Source organism: Hypanus sabinus, chromosome 9, assembly GCF_030144855.1.
Source record: "Hypanus sabinus isolate sHypSab1 chromosome 9, sHypSab1.hap1, whole genome shotgun sequence".
In the NCBI taxonomy this organism is placed as follows: domain Eukaryota; kingdom Metazoa; phylum Chordata; class Chondrichthyes; order Myliobatiformes; family Dasyatidae; genus Hypanus; species Hypanus sabinus.
Genome location: NC_082714.1, coordinates 90,083,379 through 90,098,043, shown reverse-complemented (window position 1 = coordinate 90,098,043; position 14,665 = coordinate 90,083,379). Strand labels below are relative to the sequence as shown.

The 14,665-nt window shown below is 49.0% G+C and overlaps 1 protein-coding gene across 3 annotated transcripts in view; it reads right to left on the bottom strand.

Moving 5' to 3' along the window:
* Positions 1–14,665, bottom strand: part of gba1 (glucosylceramidase beta 1) — a 65,946-nt gene that overhangs the window by 38,507 nt on the left and 12,774 nt on the right. For all 3 annotated transcript variants that reach the window (XM_059980138.1, XM_059980140.1, XM_059980139.1), the window contains exons 4-5: positions 11,818–11,964; positions 10,164–10,297 (exon numbers count right to left, since the gene is read on the bottom strand). In XM_059980138.1, the coding sequence (XP_059836121.1) occupies positions 10,164–10,297; positions 11,818–11,964 (281 nt within the window). The remainder of the gene's footprint in view (positions 1–10,163; positions 10,298–11,817; positions 11,965–14,665) is intronic.

Here is a 14,665-nt window from a genome sequence, read left to right as displayed (position 1 = left end):
GGCATGCTTGCTGTATACTAAGTTTGAGCTTTGTCGCATCTTTACGATGATAGAAAAATGGAGATCTATATGAACTTAGAGCAGATCAAAGGACCGGCACAACACTGTGGGCCGCAGGCCTGAACTGTGCTGTAGTGTTCTACCTTTCTAAAACTCTAGTTCGGCCGCGCCTAGAGTATTGCATTCGGTTCTGGTCCTCCCGTTATAGGGAGGATGTGGAGGTTGCCTGGATTAGAGAGCCCAAGCTACAAGTCAGACACACTTTCTCTGCAGCAGCAGAGGCTGAGACAGCAGGGGCTCCACCTTTTTTGTGCCATGGACCAATTCCATTAAACAAGGGGTCCAAGGAGCCCAGGTTGGGAACCCTTGGGTAGAGGTTTATAAGATCATAAAGACAACTGGTATCTTTTCCCTAGGGTTGGCATGGCTAGTATTAGCATGAGGAGAGAGGGTCAAGTTTTGTTTTCTGCAGAGAGTTTATACACACACAGCGTGATAAGAATAGGCTGCCGGGGAAGATGGTGCAAACAGGTGTTATAGGAGTGTCTGAGATAGACCAATGAATATATGGAGACTTAAGGGACGGGCAGAAGTAATCAGGGATCATTAGATTAATTGGTGTGGTACAGCAGTGTGGGCTGAAGGGCCTGTTCGTTGTCTGTACCAGGTTCAGATGCCGCTCGACTTGTTTTACAATTTAAAAACTATTGAAAATTAGACATTAAATATTTTAATAAAAATTATTTTAGAAGTACCAGAAAACACATGAATGACATTTGGATAAGCATAGGAATAGGAAGGTTATTTTGTTTTTATTCAGAGACACAGCACGGCACAGGCAACGAGACGCACCGCCCAGCAACACACTGATTTAACCCCGGCCTAATCATGTGACAAGTTACAATGACCAATTAACCTAGGAACCGGTACGTCTTTGGAAGGTGTGAGGAAACCGGAGCACCCAGACAGACACTATGTAGTTCATGAGGAGAAAGTACAAACTCCTTACGGAGGACGCCGGAGCTGAACTCCGAACTCTGGAACATCCCAAGTTGTAATAGTGTCACGCTGACTGCAATGCCACCATGGCGCCCTTTAGAAGGGTATGGGCTGAGGTGGACACCGTGGTCAGCACGTACCTGAGGGGTGCGTTTCCTTGATGTATTATTCTACAAGTAGGAGGAAGACATTCAGTCCCTCACTTTTGCTAGGCAGCTTCTATCCCTCTGTTATGACCTCTCAAACATTAATAGATGAATTTCTGATCTCCCAGCCAACCTCATTGTGACCCTTGCACATTATTTATTTAGCGATACAGCACGGAGAAGGTCATTCCGGTCCTTCGAGCCTCGCTGCCCAGCCACCCCCAATTTAATCCCAGCCTAGTCACAGGACAATTTACAATGACCAATTAATTGAGGCATCTTTGGACTGTGGGAGGAAACCTGTGCATTCCACGGGGAGGACGTACAGGCAGTGGTGGGAATTGAACTTGGGTTCCTGGTACTCTAAACCATTGTGCTAACCACTAAGCTTCATTCATTCTGAATGAAGTTTAACTCTCTCGATGCACTAATGTACAGGAGGATCTGTCTGCCTGGCATGAAAAACAAATGCTTTTTACTATAATTGGTATATTTAGTAATAATGAACCAATACCAATACCCCAGGAGGTAGAACTGCACCGTGACATTCAGAAAGGGAGGTACAGCACAAGCTCCTGTCTACACCAATGGTGTTGAGATTGAGAGCTCCAAGTTCCTCAGAGTGCACATCAGCGACAGCCTGTCCTGGTCTAAGCTCATCAACACCTCTACTCCCGGATAAACTTGGGAACCTGGCTCTCCGTATCCAGCCTGGGTGTTACCCTCAACTCCAATTTGAATTCTAAACCCCAAGTAAAGAAAGTGACGACAGCAGCATTTCTACACTTAAATATTTCAAAGTACGTCCATTTCTGTCATGCAATAATGCTGAAAAACTAATTCACACCTTTATAGGCTATATTACTGCAATGTCCTTTTTACCAGCCTTCCAAATCAACCTATTGACAAACTTCAATGCATTCAGAATGCTGATGCTAGACTTTTAACCAATACCAGAATATCACTCTTGTATTAGGCACCCTGCATTGTCTTCCTGTATCTTTATGGATTGATTTTAAAACTCTCTTACTTGTTATTAAAACTCTCAATGGTCTGGTACAGGAGTACCTCACAGAATCATTGTTGTTTTATAATCCCAGATCTTCTTCCACCATCTCCCTCAAAAGATAATTGGCAGATGATCTTTTTTTGAACTATGCTCCCAAATTGTGGAATTCAATACCTAAAACTTTAAGGGATGCTGATTCAGTTGTCACTTTTAAATGCCAGCTCAAAACCTATTTATTTAATCTTGCTTTTAATTAACAACTTTTTTGTCTTCTATTTTCATATTTATTTTTATTTTACCTTTCATGTTTGTACTTTTATCCCTTTTGTAAAGCACTTTGAACAACATCATCTGGATGAAAAATGCTGGATAAATAAAGTTATTTCTTAATATTACTTCCTCAACAGGCCTGAAGAGATTAGGAATGTCCCCGTTGACTCTTACCGATTGTTATCGACGCACCACAGAAAGCATTCTGTCTGGATGCATAACGGCTCGGTATGGCAACTGCAAGAAACTGCAGAGTTCCGGACAGAGCTCAGCACGGGAACCAGCCTCCCCTCCACGGACTCTGCCTACACTTGGTAAAGCAGCCAGCGGAATCAAAGACCCCACCCACCTCAGTCATTCCCTCCTTTCCCCTCTCTCATCGGGCAGAAGCCTGAAAGTTCGTAGCACCAGGCTCAAGGACAGCTTCTATCTCACTGTTATCAGACTCTTGAATTTACATCTTGTATGATAAGATGGACTCTTGGCCTCACAGTTTACCTCGTTATGATCTTGCTCTTTATCGTTTACCTGCTCTGCACTTATTCAGTAGTTTTTACACTTTATTCTGCACTTTCTTATTGTTTTACCTTGTTCTACCCCAATGCAGTGTCCAATGATTCAGTCTGTATGAACAGTATGCAGGACAAGCTTTTCACTGTATGTGTACATGTGACTGTGGCGACCCACTTTCTGTGCAGGTGAACCGGCTCACAAATAGCCAGCGCGCGGGGGGAGACTTTGGTAATGCACCTCTGACGTCATTTCCGCCTGGACAGGGCGGGCGCTAGGGATTTAAATGCCAGCACCGCGAAGTTTGAATAAACTAGTCTCGAAACGACTTACCGACTGTGTGTCGTTATTTCAGCACTGTGTGTAGCACATCGCTACATTGGTGACCCCTGACGGTCCAAACAGAATTTGGACCATGATGCACCATCAATAACTCACTCTGAGACGCCCCGGGGACGTCAGCCAAACTGGTAGAGCGGTCCCAGTGTCAGACTTCCTGGGAAAAGAGAATAGGAGTTCGTGAAGGGGGGGTGGGGCCGCCATCCGACCACCTGGGCCCTCCAAGGGCTTGTGCTTGGCTCAATGATCCTCTCCCTGAGCAGCCGCTGCACCTCTGACTGAATGAAGGCCCTGTCCCCCGCACTGTACCGCCTGCTGTTAGTCGCCACAGGTTTACAGTCGGGGTCAGGTTGGCAAACCGTGGCGGGGGAGGGACCTTGAGAGTGGAGAGACTGCAAGTGGTGTCGGTAGCGCAGCTGTCGTGCTGGATGGGATGTGTGTGCCGCTGTGTGTGTGTGTGGTCAGTAGTGATGAAGTCCCACAGAACTGAGGATTCCGGACAGTGAGTGGTGGGAGGGGCCCATCATATACCATAGTCACACTTTCGAGATGGCTCTGGAAGTCGAGCCCCAATAGCACAGGTGTGCACAGTTTAGGCATGACCAGTAGTGCAAAGTTCCGATATTCTGCGCCTTGCACCACCAATGTCGCTACACAACCCACCCGGATGTCTGTGGAATGCGACCCAGAAGCCAAATGGATCTTCTGACTTACTGGCCGTGTTGCGAGTCCACAGCGTTGCACTGTGTCCGGGTGAATAAAACTCTTAGTGCTGCCCGTGCCAAACAGGCATGTAGTCCTGTGCCCCTCCACCCGGATGTCCATCATGGACCTTGCAAGCTGGTGTGGGGCGCTTTGGTCGAGGGTTACAGTGGCCAGAGATGAGCCGTCAGGGTACCCGGTAAGCATCGGAGGGTCGGGGGCGGGGCATGCTGATGCCGACAAAGATGGCGGCCCCCACGTCTCACCCACAGCGCTGCACTCCGCTCGCAGTTTAGACTTACAGACCTCGGTGAAATGGCCCCGCTTTCCGCAGCTGGAGCAGGTCACTTCTCGCGCTGGACAGCGTTTTCGGGGGTGCTTTTTGAGGCCGCAGAAATAACAAAGCACAGGCTTCTGACGGGCCACCGCCGTGGTCGGGTTCGGGGAGCTTGTGGAATCGCGACTGGCAGCAGCAATTTCGCTCGCGGGAGCCAGCGGTGGCGGGGTCTGAGGCATCCACGGAACCGGCGGGGAATCGCGCGACTGGACAGCGTTGGCGTAGTGCAGCGCAGCTTCCAGAGCGTTGGCCGTCTCGATCGCCAAGCGTAAGGTAAGATCGGAGTGTTCCAGCAGTCGCTGGTGCATGTACACTGACCTCAGTCCCGTCACAAAGGCGTCTCGCACCAGCAGCTCCGCATGTTGTTCTGCCACGAGTGTCTTGCAGTCACAAGCTCGGACGAGTGTCTGTAGTGCTCGGAGAAACTCGGCGCTCAATTCTCCAGGCCGCTGTTGCCGGGTAGCTAAACGATATCTTGCGTAGACGGTGTTCACCGGCCACAGGTACTGTCTTTTGAGGGCATCCAGTGCCCCTTTGTAGGTCGGCAGGTCCCGGATAATGGAATAAACTTTTGTGGTGACCCTCGAGAGGAGAATTCTGTACATAACGGCAGGGTCAGTCGCACGAAGCTCCGCCAAGTATGACTGGAAGCATGCAAGCCAGTGTTCAAAAGCAAGAGCTGCTTCAGGGTCTTGAGGGTCCAAATCCAACCGGTTCGGACGCAAAATGGTTTCCATGTTTTAAAACTTTCAGTCAATAAAATTGATGCACCATCAATAACTCACTCTGAGATGTAAGGCGAGATATCGGCTTTTATTGACTGAAGAAGGAACCAGCAGTGAGTGACCATCATACTACATCCTGGAGAATGAGGCAGAGGATCAGACCTCAATCGCCTTTATACAGGGGCCTGTGGGAGGAGCCACAGGAGCAGTCAGAAGGGGGCGTGTCCAGACAGGCACATAGTTCACCATAGACCAAAGATGACTGACTCTTCATCTGTTCACGCAGTTTCGCTAAAACTGCCTACTTTCTGGACGCTGCGACCATGCGTGTGGTTTAGTCAAGCAGAAAACCAGTTCCAGATTCGGCAGATATCCTCTGATTCCTCGCGTTACTATCACGTGGTGAGCGCCCTTGACCAGGAGACGGCCGCCCAGGTTGTGGATTTCATACAGTCGCCCCCGGAAGAAGGCAAATATGAAGCATTCAAAGCGCTGCTCAATGAGACCTCTGGCCTTTCACTGCGTAGGCGGGGTGCCCGCCTGCTTCACCTGGACAGATTGGGAGACAGACTGCCATCAGCATTGATGAACGAGATGCTGTCCCTGGCTGACGGACACAAGCCCTGCCTCATGTTCGAGCAAGTGTTTCTAGAGCAACTGCCCAAGGACATACATCTGCTGCTGGCCGATGCAGATTTCAGCAACCCCTGGAAGGTGGCGGCCCGGGCAATCGTGCTGTGGAAAGCCAAGAGGGAGAGCGTGGCATCCATCAGTCAGATTACCAGGCCACACGCCCAACAGCAGACGAGACCAGGCCTTGCAGGGGGGCACACACAACACAGAGGCAGGAGTGAGGAGGCCAGTGAACAGTGGTGTTTCTACCACCAGCGGTGGGGCGCAAAAGCCCGCTGTTGTCGCCTGCCCTGCAAGGGCCAGGGCCAGGGCCAGCTGCCGCTAATGACTATGGCGGCTGGCCACCAGGACAGCCTCTTGTACGTCTGGGATAAACAGTCGGGACGCCGCTTCTTGGTCAACGCCAGAGCAGAGATCAGCGTCTTGCCCCCGACGGGGTATGACACCCGCAACAGGAAGCCAGGACCCACCCTGAGGGCCGCAAACGGCAGCACGATACGGACCCCGCACAGTGCAGCTGCAGTTCAGTGCCAGCCGGTTCACGTGGGACTTCACACGGGGCGGACTTCTTGTGAGCTCACAGCCTGCTGGTCGACTTGCAAGGGAAAAGACTGGTACATGCCGAAACTTTCCAGATGTTCCCCCTGGGTGAAGCCAAGTTGCCGGCCCCACACTTGGACTCCATCACGCTGTCAGACAACAAATTCACCAGAATCCTGGCGGACTTTCCACCGATTCTGGCACCGCAGTTCACGGCAGCCATGCCCAGATACGGGGTACAGCACCACATTCTGACACAGGGACCACCCCTCCACGCCCACGCACGAAGGCTCCCCCCGGAAAAGCGAAGGAGGAGTTCAAGAGGATGGAGGAATTGGGGATCGTACGGAGGTCCGACAGCCCATGGGCCTCCCCCCTGCACAAGGTGCCCAAAGCAGCCGGGGGTTGGAGACCATGAGGCGACTTCTGCAGACTGAATGAGGCTACCACTCCAGACCGCTACCCTGTGCCCCACATACAGGACTTTGCAGCAAACCTGCACGGGGCAAGAATCTTTTCCAAAGTAGACCTCGTCCGGGGATACCATCAAATCCCGGTGCACCCTGAAGACATCCCCAGAACAGCACTTATCACCCCATTCGGCCTGTTTGAGTTCCTCCAAATGCTGTTCGGCCTGAAGAATGCCGCACAGACATTCCAGCGGCTAATGGATGCGGTGGGACGCAACCTGGACTTTGCGTTCATCTATTTGGATGACATCCTTATAGCCAGCAGTTGTCGTCAGGAGCATCTGTCCCACCTCCGCCAGCTCTACTCCCGCCTGAGTGATTTCGGCCTCACGATCAACCCGGCCAAATGCCAGTTCGGTCTCGATACCATCGACTTCCTGGGCCACAGGATTACCAAAGACAGGGCAACACTTCTGCCGGCCAAGGTAGACGTGATCCGCCACTTTCCCGGCCCAACACGGTCAAAGGTCTGCAGGAATTCGTTGGTATGGTGAACTTCTACCATCGTTTTCTCCCCTCAGCAGCCTGTATCATGCGCCCTTTGTACACCCTGATGTTGGGTAAAGGCAAGGACATTACTTGGGACGAGGAGGCCGCGGCCGCTTTCATTAAAGCCAAGGAAGCCTTGGCAGATGCCGCGATGCTGGTGCACCCCAGAACGGACGTTCCGACTGCCCTCACGGTGGACGCATCCGACACAGCAGTCAGTGGGGTGCTGGAGCAGCTCATCGAGGGGCGCTGGCAACCCCTGGCGTTCTTCAGCAAGCACTTACAACCACCCGAACTCAAGTATAGTGCTTTCGACCGGGAGCTGTTGGCAGTGTATCTGGCAATCTGGCATTTCAGGTACTTCTTAGAAGGCAGGCCGTTCACCGCGTTCATGGACCACAAACCGTTGACCTTCGCGTTCACAAAGGTGGTCGGCTCGCCAGCAGCGACATCTGTCCTACATCTCTGAGTACACGACGGACATCCAGCATGTCTCGGGAAAGGTCAACATCGTGGCAGATGCACTCTCCAGACCAGCTGTCCAGGCCCTGTCCCTGGGGGTGGACTATGCAGCACTGGCAGAGGCGCAGCAGGCAGACAACGAGATGCCCAGCTACAGGACCACAGTATCTGGTTTGCAGCTGCAGGACTTTCTCGTAGGCCCAGGTGAGAGGACCCTCCTGTGCGACGTGGCTACCGGCCAACCTTGCCCCACCGTCCTGGCAGCCTGGAGGTGGCGAGTTTTCGACTCCATACATGGTTTGGCACACCCATCTATCAGGACAACCGTCTGGCTGGTCTCCAGCAAGTTCGCATGTTACGGACTTCGCAAGCAGGTCAGTGAATGGGCCAGAACGTGCGCGCAGTGCCAAACAGCCATGGTGCGTAATAAACCAGTAACAATTAAATATCTTCCAATCAAATCAGTAGTAATATTAAGGTGTACAAAAGGGATTTTGTGACTAAGAAATATAGAAACGCCTCTTGTTTTACTATCCGACAGTGAGTGAAAAAGAGGCCCTTTCCAAAAGCGAAAAAATCTATCCCCATCCTGTTTTCATATATGATTTTCTTGCGCAAAAATAATATCAGCATTAAGTGTTTTTAATTTCTTTAAAATCTTTTTACGCTTAATGGGTTGATTGACACCGTTCCAATTCCAAGATACTATATTAATTTTATTAACATCCATGTTTAAAATTGAGTTTAATATTATATAAAAGAAATGTTACACAAGTACAGATTAAACCAAAAGGCGCGGGTACAACCAGAAGGAGTGATGCATTTACGAAAGAGAAATCCATCACAAGAACTGCCCAATCAAGAAAAAAACCTACTCTAATAGACCCTTCCCCCCTCCCCCCGCCCAATAGATAGAAAGGAAGGAACCAATAGGCTGGTCCCATGCTAACTAATAACCTTGACCCTGTTCTCCAACTTGCAGCTCCATATATATAAAAAAAAAGCAAAAATCCCATGGAAAATAGCCATAATAAAAGGCACAAACAGAATTCAACTACTATAATGTTGTGTCTAACATTAATAAAAACATAATCAACAACGGCCATCTTAGAATCAGCTAAAGTAGCTCAAACACATATTCAAAAGAAAGAATAAATCCGAGCAAATAATGTTACAAAGAATATTCTTTCTCTCAAAAAAGAAAAATAAATGAATATATTTATATAACAGACCTAAAACTCTGTATTGAAACAAATAAAAGAAATAAAAAGATTAATACACAACAGGTCCTACACGGACCACTAAAGTACAATACTATAAAGGTTCCCTACAAAACAGTTATATATGTATTAATTATTAATAAGGTAAAAAAAATTAAATCCTCCACGTCCCATACCAGAGAATAAAAAGGTATAGCATGTACTTAAAAGCTCCATAAACAACTCATACAGCAGATACTTCAAAATTGGCTACTGAATAATCGATGTAACTTTAATATTTTATTCAGTAGGCTTAACTTTAAAGTTTTTAACATACACCCATCCCTCCTGAGAAGAGTAGATTTTCAATGGTTGAGATTTTTCAGGAAAAATTATCAGCTTTGCTGGAAAGCAAAGGGAGGGATTTATATCTAATTTATACATTTATACAGAGGACCTAACTGGATGGACGAGCTTCCCTGGGTCCTGCTTGGAATTCGTACAGCGCCCAAAGAGGATCTGCACGCCTCGTCGGCCGAGCTGATGTATGGCGCGCCCCTGGCCGTCCTGGGAGAGATCATACCAGCCCCAAGGGGGCAAAAGGAAGAACCTGCAGCAGTCCTGGACAGGCTACACGAAAGGCTCGGCAACCTGGCCCCTGTACCGACTTCACAGCATGGACGGGCCCCGACCCATGTACCCAAAGACCTGCAGAACTGTAAGTTTGTGTTTGTACGAAGGGGCGGACACCAGGCACCGCTACAGTGGCCGTACGAGGGGCCACTCAAGGTGATCAACAACAAGGGTCCACGTACATTCTGGACATTGGGGGGGAGAGAGGAGGGTTTCACAGTGGACCGACTCAAACCAGCCCATGTGGACTTGGCGCAACCGGTTGAGGTTCAGGCACCGTGGCGCAGAGGCTGATCCAGCCTGTGGACATTGGGGGGGGGGGGGGGGGGTGTATCGCTGGTTCTGGGGGTGGGGTGGGGTTATGTGGCGACCCACTTTCTGCGCAGGCGAACCGGCTCACAAATAGCCAGCACGCGGGGGGAGACTTTGGTAATGCACCTCTGATGTCATTTCCGCCCGGAGAGGGCGGGCACTAGGGGTTTAAATGCCAGTGCTGCGAAGTTTGAATAAACTAGTCTCAAAACGACTTACCGACTGCGTGTCGTTATTTCAGCGCTGTGTGTAGCACATCGCTACATGACAATATTAAACCAATACCAATATTTTGACCAGCTCTCCCCAGTAAGGGTGACCAGTCCAAACCCAAGCTCCATGTCTTTGCATTTCATCAGTCAGTTTAGGGAAGGGGAGAATGTTTCACCTTCATGCCAGTGTCCTCCTTTGTCAGACTGAAGTTGTGCAGATCCAAGTCTCCTGGATGATCATCATATGTGTACACGTGTGTGGAGAAGTCACAGCTTGCCATCGGCACTCGGATAACATTGTACTCAATTCCTGCATTTGGGAACAAGCAGAAAGGTTAAAACCCACAACGGAAAAACGGCCATTGAGACCATTCTTGGCTTTACTGCCGCTGTCTGTAAGGAGTTGGTGTGTTTTCCCTCTCACGTTCTAAAGACATAAGGGTTAGCGTTAGTACGTCAGCGCCAGAAGCACGCTGACACATGTGGGCTACCACCAGCACAACCCTCGAACTGCGTTGGTCATTGACACAAAGCGACATATTTCACCATTGTTTCCACGTTTCATGTGACAAATAAAGCTAATCTCAAATTTTTAATCTTTATTTTCTTCCTCTTGCACCTTTTCTATTTGCTTACCCCACCAGTCCGAGGAAGGTAACTGGATTAACATATGCAAAATACTGGAGGAACTCAGCAGATCACGCAGCATCATCAGGGCTCTCAGTCCCAAAAGTCCATTCTTTATTCCCCTCCGTAGATGCTGCCCGACCTGCTGAGTTCCTCCAGCATTTTGTGTGCGTTGCTCTGGACTTCCAGCATCCGCAGAATCTCTTGTGTTTATGATCGCTGGAATGCTAGTTTGTGGAAGTCCAGCATGTCTATAGCAGTCAGTAAGATCCCAAAGACAAGAATGTGGGAAGAATCCAAATAAACTTAAAAAAAATTACGTTGATTGAGGAATAATTGACATAAGAGGAATATTTTTAAGAAGCAATGTCCCCTTCCTCCCCCTTCTGTGGAACTGTTGCTGGCATTACAGCAGCTCCCTCAGTTCTGCACTGGCCTGAATTTTCAGGAGCGATGCTCCAGAGCGGGACTCGAACCCACAACCTTCAGGCCCCAAAGTGAGAGTGCTGCCCACTGAGCCACAGCTTGGCCAGTAGGTGCAATAGGAATGTGGGTGGTGTAGCTTGGCTTTGAGTGCATTCCACTTCTCAGAGTTTTGGAGATTTAACTGAATCGTAAGATTTGCGTTATTTGTCACATGTAGTTTGAAACAGCAAAACGTTTAGTGAAGTGCAATGGTTCAGTGTCAATGATCAAGACAGTCCAAACAAGCACTGGTGCAGCCTGCATGCGTCACCCTGCTTCCAGCGCCAACAAAGCTTGCCCGCATTTAAAAAATTATTTATTTACTTTTAAAAAGAATTATTTGCACAGCTTGTCTTCTTTTGTACATTGGTTGTTATGTATAGTTTTTCATAAATTCTACTGTATTTCTTCATTTTCCTGTAAACGTCTGCAAGGTACAATATGGTAACATATGCACAATGTGATAACAAATTTACTTGGAACTTTCACACAACTGACTAACCGTAACTCGTACGCCTTTAGACCGTGGAAAGGAACTGGAGCATCTGGAGAAAATGCACGTGGTCACAGAGAGAACGTACCAATCACAGGGTTACTGGGGGCTGTGGGAGAGGGAATTAGGAGGAGGGAGGGGGGGAGGAGGAGGATGTGGAGAAACTGTTTAGAAAACAGGCAGTACCCCGAGCAGTGGATGTTCTCACATTTTTAACCATGGCACCATGTGGTCGTATTGCATACCTTCCTCAGAGAAGTACGATCGCAGGAGGTTTCTTTGCGAACCGGGGGAGAGAGAGAGGATGTTAATGGCGGCAGCATCTGTCATGGCACCTCCGAATCCTTTCATCTTCTGGTACTTCTTCCGCACGTCCAGGGTGAGCTGGAGCCCTTGGGGAAGAAGCAGGCGGCGTGATTCCTTGCCATCCCGCCCTCTGTCACTCGCAGTCCCCGTGTGTGACCCAGACCGAGACTTCTCCCCTCTCCCCGCAACCTTCACCTTCTGTTTTCATCCTACTGCTCTTCCTTCCCTCGTACCTTCTGCCATCACTCCTCTCCTCCTCCACAACCCCACCCCTCTACCTTCCCTTCTTCCCCCCCCCCCCCCCCCCAGTCCTCGTCCTTCTATTTCTCAGCAAAACAGGTGCAGTGGGTTCAAGATGTGTCAGACGGTACCCAAGGTAAGGTGGTGGGGGAGTCGGGATGAGCCCAACAGCCGAATATTCTTTTAATAGGAAAGACAGTAAGGCCCTTTGGCTCATGAACTTTTTAAACTTGCTCTAAGATCAATCTAACCCTTTCCTCCCACATACCCTACATTTTCCGATCATCCAGGCATGTATACAAGAATTTCTTAAATATCCCTTATATATCTGTATCATTTCACAACCCCACCTCTCTGTGTTAAAAACAACCCCCTTATACCTTCCTCCAAACACATTAAAGATATGCTTCATATCCACTTGGTCCATCCCTCTTATCGAGTCACCTCTCACCCTCCTTCACTCCAAAGAGAAAAGCCCTAGCTTGCTCAACTTTTCTTCATAACACATGCTCTCTAATTCTTTATTTTATTGTCACTGAACAATTGATACTAGAGCGTACAATCACCACAGTGATATTTGTTTCTGCGTTTCACGCTTCCTGAAGTACAAATTAAAGTAAATACTAAGACAAATGTTTGAATAACTGACGCTAAATAATACTGGATGTACCTGTTCCAACTTAGAGAACTTCCGGTTTTTTTTCCAATTCCTGATCTGTGGTAACCTATGCACATCCTCCCATATACTTTAAATCATCTCTAGATCCCTTATAATACCTAATACAATGTAAATGCTATGTAAATAGTTGTTATACTGTATTGTTTAGGGAATAATTACAAGAAAAAAGTCTGTACATGCTCAAACAACGAGTGCTAGAGAGAGAACTTCCAGGTTTTCCTGATACTTGGTTGGTTGAAACCGCACATGCAGAACGCACGGATAAGGAGGGCTGACTGTAATTTATCTCATAATTTGAGATAAAGTAATAAAGTTACTTCGGATATGAATATGCACAGAATGGAGAGATATAGATGATATTTAATACAAATTAAGCCTGGCACAAGTGGGCTAAAACGGCCTGCCCAGTGCCATACTGTTCTATGCTCTAGGATGATGCAATGCAATGTCTCCACTTCCTAAGGAGATTGAGGCAAGTGAAACTCCCTCCTCTCTCCCATTTTTACAGGAGCACCATTGAAAGTATCCTGACAAGCTGCCTCTCCATTTGGTATGGGAGCAACCGAGCATTGGACCAGAAGTCCCTTCAAAGGACTGTGTGAACGGCCGAGAGGATCATAGGGGTCTCCCTGCTGTCCATCGGGGACATTTATCAGGAGTACCCTGTATGCATGGCCATGAGTATTATTAACGATCCCACCCATCCATCCAGCATCCTCTTTGACTTTCTACCATCAGGCAGGAGAATCCGATGCATAAAGACAGGAACAGTCAGGATGGGAAACAGAGAATACGAACACAACGCTGGAAGAACTCAGCAGATCAGGCAGCATCCGTGAGAAAAGAGTAACCAACGTTTTGGGCCGAGACGCTTCATCAGGAATGGGGGGGAAGAGAGGGCCGAAGCCCAGTAATAGAGATAGGGGAGGGGGTAGACCCTAGAGGCGCCAGGTGGAAAACCAATCAGACAAAAGATAAAGGGGGGGAGGGGAGGGGATAAGCATGAAAGAACTGTAGAGATAAAGAAGCAGAAAGTTGAAAGGGGAGAGAGGCAGAGAGGGACCTGGGATAGGGAAGGGGAAGGGGGAGGGAATTATCGGAAATTGGAGAATTCGATGTTCATACCACCAGGCTGGAGGCTACCCAGATGGTAAATGAGGTGTTGCTCCTCCAACCTGAGTTTGGCCTCATCATGGCAGAAGAGGAGGCCATGTATGGACATATCTAGATGGGAATGAGAGGCAGAGTTGAAGTGGGTGGCAACCGGGATATCCTGTCTATTGTGATGGACGGAGCGTAGGTGCTCGACAAAGCAGTCCCCCAATCTGCGTTGTGTCTCGCCGATGTAGAGGAAGCCGCACCGTGAGCACCGGATGCAATAGACGACTCCTGCAGACTTGCAGGTGAAGTGTTGCCTCATCTGGAAGGACTGTCTGGGGCCCGGAATGGTGGTAAGGGGGGAGGTGTGGGGACAGGTGTAGCATTTGCGCTTGCAGGGATAAGTGCCGGGTGGGAGTTCTGTGGGGAGGGACGCGTGGACCAGGTAGTCACGGAGGGAACGATTGCTGCGTAAAGCTGAGAGAGGCAGGGAGGGAAAGATGTGCTCGGTGGTGGGGTCCTGTTGAAGGTGGTGGAAGTTACGGAGGATATGTTGGATCCGGAGGCTGGTGGGGTGGTAGGTGAGGACAAGGGGAACCCTGTCCCTGTTGTGGTGACGGGAGGATGGGTTAAGGGCTGAAGTGCAGGAGGTGGAGGAGATGCAGGTGAGGGCATCTTTGATGATGCCAGAAGGGAAAGCACGATCCTGAAAGAAAGAGGACCTTTGAGAAATCCTGGAACGGAAAGCCTCATCCTGGGAGCAGATGCGG